This window comes from Acanthochromis polyacanthus, chromosome 3 (genome assembly GCF_021347895.1).
Source record: "Acanthochromis polyacanthus isolate Apoly-LR-REF ecotype Palm Island chromosome 3, KAUST_Apoly_ChrSc, whole genome shotgun sequence".
Taxonomy (NCBI): domain Eukaryota; kingdom Metazoa; phylum Chordata; class Actinopteri; family Pomacentridae; genus Acanthochromis; species Acanthochromis polyacanthus.
The window spans coordinates 12,595,876-12,615,632 of record NC_067115.1 but is presented as its reverse complement, the minus strand read 5'-3'; the positions used below and the strand labels follow the sequence as shown (position 1 = coordinate 12,615,632).

Below are 19,757 nucleotides of genomic sequence, written 5' to 3'. Positions count from 1 at the left end.
GAACATTCCCACAGATGATAATAAAGGAGGGGCGTTCTCAAATCAACATTCAGAAAATGTTTTCCACAGATGACGTAATTAGAAAGAAAAAAAATGTTCCTGCCATGATATATTAATAAAAGGTAGAACATTTTGCCTGTAATATTCTGAGGATGTCTTGGGGATGTTTTTGAGGAAACACTTTATAAACAGTTCTTCTAAGACAAGCTCTCAGAGGGTGTTCTCAATGCAACGTTCGGAAAATGTCCTTAGAGAACTTTAACCTGCTTTTAAAACGAACTTTCTGATAAGTAAGAAATAAATTTTGTCTGAAAACATTAGCAGAACCTTGCAAAACTTTTTCAGAACAAAAAACATCCAGGTGGGAGGCCTGACATTTGTTTTTTCCTTGACAATGCACCGGCCTGCAGCACATGCGACAGATGTAACAGCAGGGAATGGAGGAGAGGAAAAGTTTACATTCATCATGATTTTTTTATATTAAAAAAATTACAATATCCATATGAGCTGATTAAATGAGGGGGGAAATATTTTTCCTTTTCTAGATCTTTCCAGGAGTCTCTTACTCACTGTATCACATTTAAGTGTGGTTGGAGCAGAAACATTACGGCAGAAAGAGGGGAAAACACACAGGCACGTTTTAATCCAAAAACTGCCACGCAATAAAATGACATAACCGTCCATAATTTTTTGGGAGACGTTTTTTTTGTGGGGGGGATGCAAGCAGGCATGTATGTATGAATGCACTTTGTGTGTGGATGTGAGTGTGGCTGCACTGGTTGTAAATTGATCCCTCCTACTCCGCTGCTGAGGAGGGGCGAGGAAGAGGAGGAGGAGGAGGAGGGAGTTGAAGCAGGAAGGAAAGCAGGCAAGAGAGGGAAGGGAGGGAGGCTGTGAATGCTAACAAGCCCCTTCGTAGCTCTGTAGGTAGGGGTTTTTTTTTTGGTGAAGAAACATCTTGCAATGGAGAGGAACGACGACCACTACTAAAAAACACAGTCCTACTATGCGCCACAGCCGCGTCCGCCCTGTGCGCCCGCAGCAGCAGCAGCAGCAGCAGCACCGTCGTCGGCACGTCTGAACAGAAAAACCGTCGTTTTCCGCTCAGTGAAATGTATCGCGACTGCCTTGGATTCACATTCTGACAATGGAGATTGAAAATATCGTGGCCAACACGGTTCTCCTGAAGGCGAGGGAAGGTAAGTTGCGCGTAAAGATGACATTAAATTGTGCGTTTTTTTTTTTTTTAAATCACCAACACGGCCACGGACAGAGCCTGATCCTTTCCTGAGCCTCCTTGGGATTTTTCCTCCCATCTCCCCTGCGCAGTGCTTTGTCTCCGGGCAAACATATTCCGTAGAAATCAGCTGTTTGGACACCGCCGACGCACGCATTTAAACCGTGGAAGGAGGAGGAGGAGGAGGAGGAGGGTAGCGGCAGGTTAACGCAAGGCCCGGGGAGGCTGGAGATGGTGGGGAAACAACGCAGGGAGTGTTTGCAGCATCGCCTTGCTTAGATGGCAGCGTTGCATTTGCATTCTTTCACACCAGTGGGTTTTTTCTCTGTGTGTGTGTGTGTTTCCGATTTACGATGACATAGCCGATATTTAATGGTATTGACGGTGTTGGAGAGAGAAAAAAATGAAGCTGCGCAGTGGGGCTCTACCTGCCATCGTACATTTGTTTTTAAAGCCTAATTGGGAAGGTAAAGAAGTGAGGTGATTTTGACGCAGGAGTGTGGCAGCTGCAGTGCTGTTTGGATGTTGGATAGTGTTTGGATGCAGGAGGAGGAAGGCCACTGAGCTGCCCAGGCCGGTGATCCCCCCGCAGCAGCAGCAGCAGCAGCAGCAGCAGCTCCTCACCTGGAGGTGGAAAAGAGGCGAGCATCTGTTTTCCAGGAGATGGCAGAGAAGAGAGGTTGCTTTTGCAGCCAGTGAGTGGGCGCAGGGTGGGTGTGCAACACTGTATCAGCAGCCAGAGGAGGGGAGGAGGGGGAAAAAAGGTGTAATTACTGCTCAACGATTTCCACTTTCTTTCTCTTTCTTCCTCCTGGAACAGCAGCAGACGCTTCTCTGGGTGCAAGTTGATCCTTTTTTTTTTTTTTTTGCTCCGGGGGTCGTGACACACGCAGAAGGCCTGTTCGCCCCTGCTTATGGTTTACATATATTCAGAATGCGTCTCAGTTGGAGACTAACACTGCTGTGAAATGGATTATTCACAGCAGCGGTGAATCCATTTCATAGCAGCCAGCGGTTGCTCCTTCTGAGGCATCAGGCTGTCCATTCTTCCCTTGCCGCTAAATGGAGGTGAATCTACAGGCCCATACCTGTATATATACCTGTATTACAATTATTATTTTTTAAATTATCACCAGAGGCTCTCATCTGGAGAAATGTGGGTGTATGAAGCACATAGAGAGTGAACAAAGCTCACAATGATGTGCTTACTTACAGTATTGCTGAAAGATTTCAGATTCAGGATCACTTTATTTGTCCCAGAGGAGATGAGCATTGATTAACTGGTTAATCCTTTGACAGACAATTGACTGCATCAGTTTATGGAGTCTACAACACCAAATAATTGCTCCTTACAGCTTTGCACTATGGATTCAGTTGGAGAAAAATGTTCTATGTAGTCATATTTCTCTTCAGTGTGCCATCCATCCGCTGTGGTAATAATTGGCAGGATTTAGACAGCTAATGACTCCCATTTTATCCAGTTAAGGTACACACAAGACTAGTTAGATTTAAATCATCCTTCCGGAGGTGAAAGCTTTTACACTCACCATCGATTGACTTAAAAGAAAACAGCTTCTTTGGTTTCACATGTCAGCATCTTCCTTCCTTGCACGAAGATGCTGCACGGTGAGTTTAGCCTGTGCAACAGCCTCCCCCTGCTGATGTGTCCTTGGGCAAAATCCCTGCAGCTCCCTGAGCCTTACTGTTGAGGGGAAACTGTTAGTTTTAAGTTGTGCACACAACAGAGGTGTTGTTCACAGTTTTACAGGTTGAGAAAACTGTTGAGTCTGACTTCTTTTCAGACATCTTTCACACACCTGTGTGCATGTGAAACTGGGTGGTCACAGTGAGAAGTATTATGACGGGGTGTGCCCAGTCTGCCACATTTGAAATGACACATGTCAAAGGAAGTGGTTAGAGATGACACTTCTCCCCGCCTCCACCTCTGGGAACTTTGTACATGCGTTTTTGTATAAAATGTAGAAACAGAAAAGTTCCTCATATGCAGTATTGTTCAAGTGTTTTCCTTTGCCTTCATGTTGCTCAAACGGCAGAAGGTGACGGCTGCGTGAGACGACAGCGCTCTGAGGTCACAGGAACGTGTTGCAAAAGCACAAAAAGTTTGGAAATGGTGTTTGTGAGAAGTCAGAGGATAACTTCTGGAGGAGATGAGGCAAACAATTTTGTGCATTTAACCGCTCGGGCCAAGCATCCAAGAGTTATTTTCACCATGGCAGTATGTTTCCGTGTAGTCTCAGTCAGTGTAACACCAGGAGTATCTCATCACTGATTGTGTCGCACTAAAAACACATTTGCAGGTATTTTTTGTGTATATTGGTTGATATTTGTGGAAAATTTGCACAACATTTAGTTAAAAGCACTCGAGATCATTTAGAAACGCTGTTATCGTAGTTTGTCCTGCAGACTCCACTGTTTACAAGAAGACTTTGCAGCACCTGACTTGGCAGAGCACCTGTTCATAGCGGAGCAGATGGCGGCGTGAAGTGTGTTCAGAAAAATTATGTTTACTCTTCAGCGGTAAAATATCTTGCCCCCCCACCGTTACATATATTTGTCAGAGCTCTTTATCAACCCAATTGCACAAAGAAAATCTGTGTTTTATATAGAATTAGAAATAAATTTTAAATGGATTTGTTGCTTTTACCCAAATAATACAGTTGCATCTAAATTAGGAAATAATGGAGCAAGCTGGAAATTTTGGATTAGACCTGAAACAGTAACAGGTGCCATCCCTGATCTCAAATGTTGCTTTACATGGTTAAAAACTGCAAAATCTGCAAAAGGCTCCAAGAAAAATGCACCTCTTTGCAATTATACTCATAGCCAGTACATATATTTTTAACTGTATATTTCTAGAACTACCATTGGGTTTCATCTTCTAAAAACAAAGTCTTTGCATTATGTGATCATGTCAGAATCAATTAAAAATTTATACAAGCGTTAACAATGTGGCACGCGACTTTCCTTTGACTCAAGAAGTCAAGCAAAGCAGAGGATCATGGGTCTTGTAGTTTTTGGGATCTGCATTCTAAGAATTAATGAAAGTAACCATTTCCCGTCACTTAGTAAGTGCACGGTTGTATGATAGAAAATCTAATTTGCTGATTTAGATTAACCTTTTAAGTTGCAAACATTATTTTGATGAGTTGGGTTGACGTTGTAATGTTGCATCAACTTAATATTGTGTGTAATTGAAACTCAAATGTTTCACAAGTTGATTTGGAACTTAGTTCTTTTTGAGGTAAGTTAATAAAATTGACAAAATAACCATAATCATAATTGACCACATTTCTCAGAATGCCATATTAAGAGCCAGTAACCTAGATGTTGCCTCTGTTTTGTAAATTGCAGATCTGAGATGCTGTTACCAAAATCTGTTTAGCTGCACATGTTCTTTGTGCTTCAAAAAACAGTGTCAGCAATTAAAATGAAGTACAATCAGTGTTGTACATTTGGCAATTACAATTCTACACTCTTCATTTTTACAGCACTACCACAAAAGAGGGAACATTTTAATTTAAAGTTGGTAGAAGTGGCCAAGCATTAAGTGGCATAACCTGGTAAACTGTCATTGTACAGCTGTTACAGACTTTGTTCTTAGCGTTTAAAGACCTCTTTAGGTGAAAGTCTAGGTTTTTATCCTCTTAGTGTGCCCATGTAGTGTTTTTATATGCTCGAAGACGATAATCAATGCTTCGGCTGAGCATTTCCACATTGAAACTGCGGTGTACCGTTGACAGTCTCGAGAATGTCAAACTTGCATGGTTTCATATGTAATAAATCTAAGGAACTAATCCTTCAGCTTGCAGAGCGGAATGTTTTGTATCATTGTTCTTCTTCTGAATCAGTTTCTGATTGGAACACGTATGACTAAATCACTTGTCTTCACTGTGTTGCGAGTAGTTTTGCAGCTGTGGGTTAGTTAGCTGGTGTGCTCGAACTGCAGCAAATAGCAGAATGTAGAGGTGTATGTATCTTTGAAGGCAAGAAGGGATTATTTTTATGGAAAAAACGTACTCGCAGAGAGGAATTTTTAGGGGTTAAATTGACAACCAGAGAAGGACTTTTTGATTCAAGCTTTATTAGAGAAATACACACGTGGACAAAATTGTTGGTACCCCTCAGTTAAAGAAGGAAAAACCCACAATTCTCACTGAAATCACTTGAAACTCACAAAAGTAACAATAAATAAAAATTTATTGAAAATTAAATAATCAAAATCAGCCATCACTTTTGAATTGTTGATTAACATAATTATTTAAAAAAACAAACTAATGAAATAGGGCTGGACAAAAATGATGGTACCCATAACTTAATATTTTGTTGCACAACCTTTTGAGGCAATCACTGCAATTAAACGATTTCTGTATTTGTCAATGAGCGTTCTGCAGCTGTCAACAGGTATTTTGGCCCACTCCTCATGAGCAAACAGCTCCAGTTGTCTCAGGTTTGATGGGTGTCTTCTCCAAATGGCATGTTTCAGCTCCTTCCACATATGTTCAATGGGATTCAGATCTGGGCTCATAGAAGGCCACTTTAGAATAGTCCAACGCTTTTCTCTCAGCCATTCTTGGCTGTTTTTGGCTGTGTGTTTTGGATCGTTGTCCTGTTGGAAGACCCATGACCTGCGACTGAGACCAAGCTTTCTGACACTAGGCAGCACATTTCTCTCCAGAATGCCTTGATAGTCTTCAGATTTCATCGTACCTTGCACACTTTCAAGACACCCTGTGCCAGATGCAGCAAAGCAGCCCCAAAACATTACTGAGCCTCCTCCATGTTTCACCGTAGGGACAGGGTTCTTTTCTTCGTATGCTTGGTTTTTGAGTCTATGAACATAGAGTTGATGTGCCTTACCAAAAAGCTCCAGTTTGGTCTCATCTGTCCAAAGGACATTCTCCCAGAAGCTTTGTGGCTTGTCAACATGCATTTTTGCAAATTCCAGTCTCGCTTTTTTATGAGTTTTTTTCAGCAGTGGTGTCCTCCTTGGTCGTCTCCCATGAAGTCCACTTTGGCTCAAACAGCAACGAATGGTGCGATCTGACACTGATGTACCTTGGCCTTGGAGTTCACCTTTAATTTCTTTGGAGGTTGCTCTGGGCTCTTTGGATACAATTCCAACGATCCGTCTCTTCAATTTGTCATCAATTTTCCTCTTGCGGCCACGTCCAGGGAGGTTGGCTACTGTCCCGTGGGTCTTGAACTTCTGAATAATATGAGCCACTGTTGTCACAGGAACTTCAAGCTGTTTAGAGATGGTCTTATAGCCTTTACCTTTAAGATGTTTGTCTATAATTTTTTTTCGGATGTCCTGGGACAATTCTCTCCTTCGCTTTCTGTTGTCCATGTTCAGTGTGGTACACACCTTTTCACCAAACAGCAGGGTGACTACTTGTCTCCCTTTAAATAGGCAGACTGACTGATTATGAGTTTGGAAACACCTGTGATGTCAATTAAATGACACACCTGAGTTAATCATGTCACTCTGGTCAAATAGTTTTCAATCTTTTATAGAGGTACCATCATTTTTGTCCAGGCCTGTTTCATTAGTTTGTTTTTTTTAAATAATTATGTTAATCAACAATTCAAAAGTAATGGCTGTTTTTGATTATTTAATTTTCAATAAATTTTTATTTATTGTTACTTTTGTGAGTTTCAAGTGATTTCAGTGAGAATTGTGGGTTTTTCCTTCTTTAACTGAGGGGTACCAACAATTTTGTCCACGTGTGTATGTTGCTGCTGAAAAGCAATCAAACTGTTCAAAGAGCAGGAAGAAATAGGATCAAGTCATGCAGTGGAGTGTTGCTACTCTTTAATATGCACTTGTTTTCACTTGGGACATGAACATATGTTCACCAGGCTTTACAGTTGCATGCTTTAATATTCAAATGTGAAGAGTGACTGAACAGAAGAGGGATTTTGCTCAAATGAAATCTGTAGATCTTTATCTGCAGTTTTCCTTCTGTCTTCTATAAGATGGTAGGAATGGGACCGTGCAGAGCTCACATTCCTTTTCCACAGAAGTTTTGATATTTTATTTACTTTTTTTCTGTAAAAGAACAATACAGGACATGGATCCACCTCTGCTGCTGGTGTTGCTAACCTCTATGTGCTCCCTCTCCAACACCCTTCTAAATTGTAGGCTAGCAGGTCCTTTCAGAGCACTTGTGAGGGTTTTTCTGTGACGTTAGCCAGCGTGGCTTTATTAGTTTTGTGGTCATAGCTGGGCTTAACACTTGTTGTCATCACTCTGGGGTGTTTCCTCCAGCTGAGGCTTGTAAAACACATTGCTTTGTGACTGTCCCTTGATGTGGGACTTATTTTACAGTTATTACACCCACAAATGGGCTGTGTGGAGAGCAGGACGCAGTGTGTTGCGCACTCGGCTTTTCTGCATGGCATTTGCAGCGACGCTTAACTGGGAAGCTACTGGGATGGTCATTAGCACGAATTTCTTGGCAAGCTGAATAAGCATGAAGAGGCTTTTTTTTTGAAGCGTGTCTTGAACATATCAAGGATGTTGTACCAGCTGCCTTATTTAACATTAAATGGATATTCTTCTAATGAGAATCCAGATGCCAACCTGCTATTTAGCCGTGTATATATATTTATAAGCAAGTGTGTTGAATGTCAAAGGTCCTTCGTGTTTTATCAGTTTACCTTTTTGAGAACATTCAGTGTTTCAATTTCATATGCTCTACCAGTCAAAAGTTTGGACACAACGTCTCATTTAATGGTTTGTCTTAATTTCTATGACTATCTACATTCTAGATTTTCACTGAAGGCGTCAAAACTGTAAGTGAACACATATGGAATTATGTAGGAAACAAAAAAGTGTGAAATAAGTCAAAACATGTTTTATATTTTAGATTCTTCAAAATAGTCACCCTTTGATTACTGCTTTGCACACTCTTGGCCTTCTCTCCATGAGCTTCATGAGGTAGTCACGTGAAATGGTTTTCCAGCTGTCCTGAAGGAGTTCCCTGAGATGCTGAGCACTTGTTGGCCCTTTTGCTTTCACTCTGTGGTCCATGTCATCCCAAACCATCTGGATTGGGTTTAAGTCAGATGACTGTGGAGGCCAGGTCATCTGATACAGCACTCCATCACTCTCCTTCTTGGTCAAATAGCCCTTACACAGCCTGGAGGTGTGTTTGGGGTCTTTGTCCTGTTGAAAATAAATGATGGTCCAACTAAATGCAAACTGGATGAGATGGGATGTCACTGCAGGATGCTGTGCTTGTCATGCTGGTTCAGTGTGCCTTCAATATTGAATAAATCCCCAACAGTGTCACCAGCAAAGCACCATCACACCTCCTCCTCCATGCTTCACATGCATGTAGAGACCATCCGTTCATCTTTTCTGCATCACACAAAGACGCGGTGGGTGGAACCAAAGATCTCAAATTTAGACTCATCAGACCAAAACACAGAGTTCCACTGGTCTAATGTCCATTCCTTGTGTTTCTTGGCCCAAACAAATCTCTTCTGCTTGTTGCTTTTCCTTAGTAGTGGTTTCTTAGCAGCTATTTGACCATAAAGGCCTGATTGGTCAGTCTCCTCTGAACAGTTGATGTAGAGATGTGTCTGCTACTAGAACACTGTGTGGCATTTATCAGGGCTCTAATCTGAGGTGCTGTTAACTTGTGATTTCTGAGGCTGGTGACTCCGATGAACTTATCCTCAACAGCAGAAGTGACTCTTGGTCTTCCTTTCCTGGGGTGGTCCTCATGTGAGCCAGTTCCATCGTAGTGCCTGATTGTTTTTGGGACTGCACTTGGGGATATATTCAAAGTTTTTGTAATTTTCCGGACTGACTGACCTTCAGTTCTTAAAATAATGATGGAATGCTGTTTCTCTTTGCTTAGCTGATTAGTTCTTGCCATAATATGTATTCTAACAGTTGTCAAATAGGGCTGTCAACTGTGTATCAACCTGACTTCTGCACAACACAACTGATGTTCCTAACTCCATTAAGAAGGCAAGAAATTCCACAAATTAATGTTGACAAGGCAGACCTGTGAAGTGAAAACCATTTCAGGTGACTACCTCATGAAGCTCACTGAGAGAATGCCAGGAGTGTGCAAAGCAGTAATCAAAGCAAAGAGTGGCTATTTTGAAGAATCTAAAATATAAAACATGCTTTGACTTTTTTCACACTTCTGTGTTTACTTCATCATTCCATGTGTGTTCATTCATTGTTTTGATGCCTTCAGTGAGAATCTACAATGTAATAGTCATGAAAATAAAGAAAAACCATTAAATGAGACGGTGTGTCCAAACTTGATTGGTAGTGTATGCTGTTTTTGGATTCATATTACTGCTGTTATTGTTTGTAGTGCCTCTACAGCAGTAAAATGCAACATACACGATATTCCTGCTGAGGTATTGTCTATGTTGCATTTTACTACTGTAGACGTTCAAGGTTGAGCGTCATTATAGGTTTGTAGCACCAAATCTCTAAAAGGTTAGGTAATTTACTCATAGCTTTGTGGCAATCTATTTTCCAGCTAATCCCAGAGGGATTTGTTGGAAATTATGCATGTAAAGATGCAGGATGATTTTCTTAACACATTAAAAAACACCTGAGTTTGCAGGAAAAAGTTTAAATCACCAGATTTGAAGATACACACATGGTTATTAATGGAATGGATTTCTATAAAGGTGTAGCAGTATATCTAAAACATTGTAAGGCAGGAAAGGATTATTTTAATGGTAAAAATGTCCAAATTTGACAGAAATGAATTTCTAGGGGTTAAGCTGAGCAAGCATGAAGAATCTCTTCTTGAAGCACATCATAAAGATGTTCAGTTGCCTTTATTTGTAGTAAAATCTTTGTTCTTTCTATGAAAACCCAGCTGACCATCTGCTATTTAACAATGTGTATATATGTCCAAGTTTATAAGAAAGTGTATTGAATGTGAGAGGTCATTCTTTATTGTTTTGCCTTTTTGGAAACATTCGCTGTTTTACTATTATATGTGATGTTTTTAGATTCATGTCACTGCTGCATTATTGTGTATTGCATTTTCCAGCTAATCCAAGAGGATTTTGTTGTAGTTTATACATGTCAAAAATAGGTGAATGTTTTCAGCCCTTCTAAATACAATTTAAAAATCATCAGATTTAGAAATGCAGACAGATGTATCTTAGTTATTTTAAGGCAGAAACAAATGATATTCATGGGTAAAACTTGACACACAGATGAGTTTTCAGGGGTTAAGCTGAGTAAGCATGAAGAGGCACTTATTGGGGCACGTCGTGAACATCATAAGGATGTTCTACAATAACAATCCAGCTGCCAACCTGCTGTTTAACACTGTATATGCATTAAATTTTTATAAGAGTTACTACGCATTGAATGTGAAAGGTCGTTCACGTTTTTATCAGCTTGCCTTTTTGAAAACAGTCCTAGAGTCAAGATTTTGGCATCTGCCCGTGGCAAATTCAACGACGGTCCTGCCTTCAAACGGGCCTCGCAGTGTTGTCTTATCAAAGATAATCTTCAAGGTGTATTATGTGCTGTGTGTTCCGCGCTCAAGGGCTCAGTACCGGAGAGGCTGCTCCTGTGTGTTCCTTTCAGCTCGGCCCTGAAATTAACCGGTTAAGGCCCCTCTTCATCTGAGAGATAACCTACAGATGATTAACCTTTCGCTCTGTCATCTTGCACACATGCAGCCAGTTGGTCGGTGTCTTGCTCACGTTTAGTCTCACCACGTTCATCTCACCGCCCCGACGTCCCCGAGACACGGCGAAAACAGGGGTCAGCTTTCAAGCAACGTTTTTTGATGGAATATCCCGAACACGGAGAGATGAGAGCAGGGAGCAGAGGAAGGAAAGGTCTTGCAAAACACCGCAGAGCGCATGCTTATGTGTGTCTGTGCTCATGTGAAAAACTGTACATCCGAGCTCGTGTGAGTTGCTGTCACGTCCTGGAATTTACTCTGATGTTGTAATCTTGTTCGCAGTTTTGCACGTGACCCAGCACCATATGGAGAGAGAGAGGGAGGAAAGTCTGGCTATGAAGAATTAATGAAGGCATAACAAGAGAAGAAAACTGTTTATACGGGGAGGGCAGAGTCGGAGCATGTGAGAGATGTGAGGATTAGAGAGGGAGCAGAACTGCCTGATATTCACATGTTTCCTCTCTCTCAGCTGATGTGTGTCTTTCAGTGCGAGTATACAGACGGATTACCTTACGCAAACACCGGGCCTCGGCTTTGAATAGGCAACACAGATACTCGCAGCTAATGTTTTCCTTATCAGGGGCCGCGCCAGCCAATCACACGCTGTACACTGGGAAAAGCAACAGGCTATTCATTTATCATGGCCAGGCTCCATTGTGCCGATGTGCGTGTGCATGCTCGTATTACAATGGGCCTAAACTACGTGTGACCCTCACGCATTTCCTACCATTTAAGTTTTTGGGAGAGTACCGCAGCCGAACGTTCACCTCTCTGCAGGGCGGAAGTCAAATCAGAAAAGACGTGAGCTGGCACCAAATATTCAGGGTATGATTACCTCGGCCAGAAATATCCTGATAATAACAGTAATAATGCAGTTTATTAGTAATGCACTTTTCTCAAAGTGTGACACTGAAGATGTAAATGGATAAAAACAAAACAATCAGATAAAATACCAATAAAATATAAAACAGAAATTTCAGGAGCACGTTTAATTAAAAGCTTTTTTTTTTTAAAAAGAAAGGGAAACATTGCTATCAGTGTTGGGAAATGTCAGAAAATTGTTGTTTGTGGGTAACTGTAGTAGAGTTACACTATTAGAGGAATGTTAAAGCTGCACACTGACCCCGATCTGTGACCTCCAAGCAGCGTCTTCTGCCAGAGAATCAAACCTTCCTTAGAAGTCACTCTGAGTGCAGCCTAACATGCCCGAAGCGTAAAAATGAAAATACTGGCTGCTCTCCGTGGTCTGTTGCTGTCACAGACGAGCTGGGTTTTTTGGCCTCGTGGCGGTTATTCCGGGTGTCAGCGTGTGACATGTGTTCATCAGATGGACGAGCGGCTTCTCCCATATGGCCGTTCAAATAAAGCCGAGTTGTGAAGAGACGCAACGCCGCGCTGCTTAGTGTTCACGGTAACATCTGAAGAAGCTGGGAATCGCAGCAGAAGTGGCCGGTGATGCTGTTTTCACCTCCCGAGTGTTTTACTAGCACTGCATCTTTAAATGTCACAGAACGACAATTCATTTCTTTTGTTAGAAGTGCAAATAGGCGTTTTGTACATTCACATATCACCTCCTTTTCTTAATTTTTTCAATATAGAATATTTTGTTTTCACTCTAAAATTGTTATTTTTTCATTGGATTAGATGTTAGATGTTGGATTACATTTAATATAATTTATTTTTGCTATTTTTTTTCGCCAATTTCACAGACATTTTTTTCCCCTGAATATGGATACAAATAAGCATTTTTTTATATTAACACTAACACTTTGCTTTCTCAGAAAATATAGAAAATTTTGTAATTTCATTAACATAAATAGTATTTTGTCTACCAATTATTTCAATTAGCAAATATTCAATTGTATTTTCTACGCTCATCTATTAATAAATCACAGAATGTTAGAAAATTGTAGAACATTTAAATATAATTTGTTACTAAAAAATAACTGTAATAGAGATACTGATGTTGATATTTAAAAGTTAAAAAATTCCAAAAAGACATGCAGTCCAGTATAATTTTTATTTTGTCCAGTGGTGGAAAAAAATTCAGATCCTTTACTTCAGTGAAAGTATTTATACCACACTGTAAAAACAGTACAAATAAAAATCCTGCATACAAACTCCTAGTTATGTCTTAGTATATACACATGGTTTCTGCAGTAAAATAGCTGCTGTCAGTGTTGTACTAATAAATATGATGTTTTTTTAAATGTAATATTGCTGCTATATTAGGGTGCATGTTTCATTCCCTGCTGTGGATGGTGTTTACTGGATGGGATGGTTATGAAAAAGAAAAGTGACTAAAACTGTCAGACAAATGTACTGAGGTAAAAAGTGCAATGTTGGTCTTTGAGATGCCGTGAAGTTGCACTAAAATGGAAAAAACTACAAATACAAGGACCTTGAATTTGCACTTCAGTATAGTACTTGAGTAAATGTACTAGTTACATTCTGCCACTGATTAATTTTTCACTCCAAGGTGTGCATAATGTATCGCACTGTACCCCTGAATATTGTAATCTGTGCTGGGATGTCTTTTTTCAGGAAGATTTTGTAGTTTTAAATACACATTGAGACTGTTTCTTAGTAACCTCAAACATATCTTGGCTTTTCTCTGCTGGTATTTTTTTTTTATTTTTTAGAAATTATCTACAGATACGTGTACTGATATTGACGTACTTTGATTAACTACTACTGGCTTAGATATTTGTTTGGTTGATTGTCCAGGTTTAGTCTCAACTATTTCCAGGCCTCAATTCTAAAGTCTGAAAGTACTTTAAATCTTGTTTAGGGAAATCCATGATTGATTGTGTTTACATGCGCAGCGGTATCCTGGTTATGAGGCTTATCCTGGTTTTGATCATGTTTGGGATATGATGTTTACATAGAGCAGAGAATTCTGGTTATTCATATCTTTGTGATAAATACTAGTATCCAGGCTCCTGCATGCTGTTTGCATCCTGCGTTGTTTCCAACACAAACTGAAGATCTAACTGACTTTTCTGTGACTGTTAGCTTGACTTTAAATCAGTCTGACTGCACAGAAGAAAGCAGCGGTGGATCAAGACGGGTAGGATTGTGTTTTCATGAACGAGTTTAGCAACCCAAAGTGGGGAAAAAAGTTTAGCGAAACCTTTTATCGGCTGTGTGGAATAGTTAAACATTCACGAGACCAGAGGAAACAACGGTATGACCACCAGATTAGATACGACTGAAACAGTTCCTGTGCAGGTAGTCGACTGCAGTCAGAAGCCAGTATTGGGTGTATGCATTCATGAGTTTTCCAGCTTCTTTAAGAGTATTCCAGGGAGTATAATTTGGTTTATCAAAGATTTATCCAGGTTTCTGAACTCAAGATATGTTTACATGCAAAAAAAAAACAAAAATCGTAACCAGGAAGTCCATGTAAACACACCCACTAGGGGTTCTCCTCTACAGCCCACTTTATTTTTCCACTTCAGCTTTTTTTGGTTGTGAAATAAGTCGTGAACTCCATTTAAACTGGCATTAATAAAGCATAAATTAGACTTTGAGAAAGCTGCAGGATGTGGTGTGTGTGGGGGATTTGTTCTGAGATGATACCGCTCCAGGCCACTGTGTGACCCGAGAGTCTGGTTCCTTCTCCCACTTGAGATAAAAGAGCGAGCAAAGCGAGGAGAGCATATTTGGGATGGTGTTTGTACTGCATACGGCCCGCATGTGCACTACGAGCAAAACTGCCACTGATCAGAGGGCTGGAGACAAAGCAGAGACAGAAGAGACCAAGCAAATTTACAGTCATTAATGGAGTCATAACTCTCTGCAGACAGTCGGAGACATACAAACGAGAGCTTCAAGAAATATTCTGCTCTTGGGTATTTCAAGTGCGTCAAACCAGTCAGACTTGAAAATGGAGCGATCTCCGAAATACTCTTCAAGTCTGTTGTAAAGAGATAAACGTGATGGAAAGTGGTTGTCTTGTCATGTTTTAAAACTTTGTTGCATTATAAAAGAGATGAATTCTCCATCAATGTCCCCTTTAAGGAAAGACAGACCGTTGGCTTTTATCAGGCAAGATGTGGCTACACAAAGTGCTACACTGGGGCATCTATTCATCTGTGGCCAAAGCAGGTTTTTTTATGTCCTTTTTTGTGGCATTTTGCATTTGTTGGATGGCTGACAGTAGCGAGTGACAGGAAACATGAGGGGAAACGGAGATCTGAGGCAATTCTACCCAGTTTAACTCAAACCAGAGACGCTGGTGACATGCTGATCATCTTACTTGTGTGCATCCACGAAGACGCCGCTGCCATCTGTGTTTTTTTTTTTTTGAAGGAAAGGAATGCGCATCCTCGTAGTTGAGTGCTATGTCTCTCTGTTTTCACATCCGTCTTCTCTTGGCACGTTCCAACTTTTGAATCCTGCCGCACATGCGCCGGCCCGTCCCAAGATCTTGCGTGATGATCTCAGCTGCTGGCTGCAGCTTGACCATGAATGAGCGAAGCTGCTCTGAAGTCGGTGTTTATGGAGGGCCCTGTTCTCTCAGAGGGGAGAACCAAAGTTAAATAAATACTCGCTCCATCCTGTCTGCATTAAGGGCCTGCACACATGGCTTTGACGTCAGAGTGACATTAAACAGGGTGGGGTGGCCCAGCCGGCTCTGACAGACACTTGCGCACACACGCTCCTCCATAGCTCACCATTAAAATCTCCCCTTTCTTTCTGGTATCTGTCTAGATTTTTGTTTTCCTCAATTCTGCTGTGTCTTGCCTTGTCTTTGCTCCTATATGACCTCAAGTTTGGGTCATTTGTGTGGCATATTTATAAAATGTTGCCACTTCCAGCCTTTATCAGCACTGCATGCCAAAATTTCCTTCTTGTAGTATACGCCGCTGACATGAAAGAAGTTAATCTCAGTCAGTTTGTTTCTTTTTGCAGAGCAGGTTTTTACCATATCCCTTAATCATCCTGTGTTTTTGGCTTGAGTGTTTCCACAGATTTCTTCAGCCAGATGCAACTGGCCATCTTCACACACATGGGAGGCTTTCCCACCCTCCTCCTTTAGCGCGTTTGTGTCTTTTTCTGAAACAAGAGTTCATCTTTGTGTGTGTGCTCACATGTCTACATCTGTTTTGTGTTTGTGTGTGTGTATGCCCCGCAGTCCCACAACAGGTTTTTCAGCATACCTCTCCTCAGCAACATGAGACCAGTGGGATCTTAGAAACTACATCAACACATTCGTGTCGCTCATTTCTAGCTGTTCATGTAGTGACACGGTCAAAAATGTGTCCTTTGTTTTGGCTGTTGGTGCTTGGTTTCAGCATGAACGCACAATCAGAAGGGAAAAGCAATTTACTGCGGAAGACAAGGCGACATGAGCGTGCATGCTGCTCATCCAGTTAGCCTGTGCGTGTTGCTAAGGCGTTATTTTGCAGGTGTTTGACCCCCGTGTGTGTTTGTGTTGAAGCTGTCGCATGTCGCTGCCGGACCAGCTGGTGTCTCATGAACTTTGGGGCGGAGGATTTCCCTCCATGATGTCGTCAAACTGTCAGTCTGCGCCGTTCGCTCGAGCTGGAGTTAGTTTTATCAAGCCGTAAGTTCGTTGAAGGTTTAAGTCACCCTGTTTTTAAGGGTACAACACAAACCCCCAAATTATTAGTGCTCATTTTTTAGGCCTTGGAATCTCAGCGCTTTTTTGTACTGATAGAAATTTTTCTGTTGTGCTTCAAATTTAGCTTCATGAACATGAATATGCATCATATGTTATAGCCAAAGCTAGACTGCATATCTTTGGATAGAATAACTTTCATCATTAAGATATTTTGATATTGTACAGTTTCAGGCATGCTGACAGGTTCTTATTATACGTGTTATTGACATTTTTCTCTGGTTATTTTTGTATTTAGTAGTTTTGACCTAGAATAAGATGAGGGAATTATTTTAAGATGTCAGATAGGAAGAGCATCATGTCGGCATTTGCTGGGTTTCCGTTTAAGTGTGTCGTACGTTTTAACAGAACTTCAGAAAAAACAGATATAATGACCAAATATAATTCTAATTTTTGTGTGTTTCCATCTGCTACGGCCACAGCGAACATTAGGAGTTGTTTCATTGAGATTAACAGCAGGGGACTCCAATTCTTCAGTGAGGTGCTGCTGTTGCCAGTGCAGAAAAAAGGCCATAATGTGATGACTAATTAATACAGATAACTCAAATGCAGGACAGCAAACCATGACTGTATTAATGTGATAAAGAGCACACTGGACAATGGAAATGATCTAGCTGGTTGGTAATTCTGGTAACAGTGGAAATCTAAGTGACCTTTAAGTCACGTGATTTCTTTGCGTCACTCTTATTTGCTGAGCCTGTTGCACTTACCTTTTATTGACACACCAGACTTTCCACCTCTCCCATGTAAAAATGTTTTGTGATTTTTTTTTTAAATTTTTTTTAACTGACACCTAACATCTAAACACAACATCTAGTCATGCGTTGTATATTATGCCTATCAACTCCATTCAGCAAATTTTGGATTCAGGTTAACTGGTAAGATAATAATCTACAAAAATAGAGGATTTTTGTGGTGTTTTCATTGGATGATCACGGTGTGTGTTTGTGTAGACGATAACATGTTATAGTTTGAGCTCCACTGTGTGTGCGCGTCATGAGATCTTTGAGGCCGTCGGCATTCTTCACCACATGCCCTGTCATGATGCATAGAGGCGACTGCTGAGACGGACCAGCTGTCCATGCCTCCGGTGACAGCAAGGTCAACATGCTCCAACACACACGCACACACGCACACACACACTCTTATTATTCTCGCGTTGAAAATGCCACAGAGTGGAAGCTGTTAGAGACTCAGATTGCGATGGATGTTGAAACGGTGACTTGATTGATGGGCTGATAGGAGTCTGTGCTCGTGTCTCTCAGGTGGAGGAGGGAAGAGGAACGGCCGCAGCAAGAAATGGAAGGAGATGCTGAAACTCCCACACATCAGCCAGTGTGAGGAGCTACGCCGCATTATTGGTAAGAAACGTGGACTGTGTGTGTGTGTGTGTGCGTGTGTGTGATTGTGGGTGTGAAGCAGAAAGATAATTTGCCATGCTGTGTCGTTGGGGTGGGTCCGACTGTGTGAGGAAGTTCAGATTGGACTTCCTTCCTGTTTCTACCCGTCTCCACCCGCAGTTACAAGCAACAGACCGGAAACTGTGTGTGTGTGTGTGTGTGTGTGTGTGTGTGTGTGTGAGACAGGGAATCCGTTTGCACAGTTATTTCTTAATCTCTTTTAACTACTGATCAACCAGTATGCTCTTTACAGGGTGGATACAGATACCCATTACTGGTAACTAAGAAAGACACATAATCAATATTAGGAATCAATACATATTAAGCCATCAGTCCTTTATAAATCAGGGGCTTTTTAGAGCATCAGATTATCACGTCATGACAGGATGCTGGCCTCTCTTTACTCGGAGATTGATTACTGTAAAGGTGGCTAATGCTGTGATTTGTACTGATAGCTGTGGATCTTTTTCAGTTTTGCGTCTCTCACTTAAAACTTCATCTTGCCTGAAAAGCGGCTTCACTTTGCAAATGCGCTCTTCTGTCCCTGTCTGTAAACGGTAGCTTTCAATGTTAAATGGCTGTTTCTTGTGAAATGTAACCAATGAGGGAGTGCTGTGGGTGGGTCTGACAGAGAGAGAGAGACAAACTACTGCATTTCATTTATTTTAGCGGTTATCACTTAGGAAAACAAGCATATTGACAATCGTAAAAATCCTGGATATTGCCCCCAATAATAAGTCGATGCCCACTTGCAACGTTTCTCATTTGTCTGTTCAAACATCAAATCAAAACATGCTTCTATCTTATTCTCAACATGCAGGTATAGCTTGAAAGCTCTGGCATGATTCTCTCTCTCTCTGTGGCCCAGACAAGCCTCTCCTCTCAGGCTACATTATCTCCTCACCCCCTCCTCACCCCCACCCACCACGGTTCCCTGAATGCCACAGCACAAGTGTGTGTGTGTGTGTGTGTGTGTGTGTGTGTGTGTGTGTGTGTGTGTGTGTGTGTAATAGTGCGTCACAGCTATCTCTGCAAGAGATTGCAGCACTACCCTCCCCCACATACACACATACCCTCCCCTCTTTTTCTGTCTCCATGCCTCCCCCTCCCACTATCTCTATCTCTCCTTTCATTCCCTCTTTCAGCCACTTCAGAGGAACATAAGAGTGGCAGAATGGGAGAGTTATGTAGAGAGAGCGAGTGAAAAAACCAGAGACAGAAGCTTCTTTTTCTTTCTTTTTTTCCCTTTTAAAACAGGAGTGAATATCTTTTAAGGACAGGGGAGATGTAGGTCCACATACTCCCTGTGGTATTTTCTCTTACTCAGCGTTGATTGTGGCTTCGAGTTGTTTTTGCTCCACTAATCATCGGATCTGATTATCATAAACTTAAATCTACCTGTCGCCAGCAGTGACGGATCAGCTGCTTGTAAACAGCACATGGGTGCCGCCTCAAATGCCAACGAGCGTCTTATTTGTCAAGTCTTGCGTATTTATGACTGTTTGGATTATAACTTTCTAAAAATGGGCTTTACGTGCCTACGTGCGCGCTTGCGTGTGTCCGAATGTGTGTGCACGCACCAGCTGTTGAGGTTCACCTACGTCACTATTACATAGATGCCATTGTGTAATTTCCCTATCGCACCCAGCGCAAGATCAAAATAATCCTTCTTGTGTGCCTAAACACACAGACGTGGAATGGCAAATGCATGCCCGTTCAGCGTGTAGAGAAGGATACAGTATAGCGGATTGATAGCAGTGTCTTTG

At 41.4% G+C, this 19,757-nt stretch overlaps 1 protein-coding gene across 1 annotated transcript in view; it reads left to right on the top strand.

The window, feature by feature from the left end:
* The first annotated feature begins 810 nt into the window (after positions 1-810).
* The window catches only part of LOC110966291 (G protein-coupled receptor kinase 4-like), a 54,163-nt gene continuing 35,216 nt past the window's right edge, over positions 811-19,757 (top strand). The window contains 2 exon segments of the mRNA XM_051945075.1: positions 811-1,199; positions 17,857-17,952. Of these exon segments, the coding sequence (XP_051801035.1) occupies positions 1,148-1,199; positions 17,857-17,952 (148 nt within the window). The 5' untranslated portion in view covers positions 811-1,147.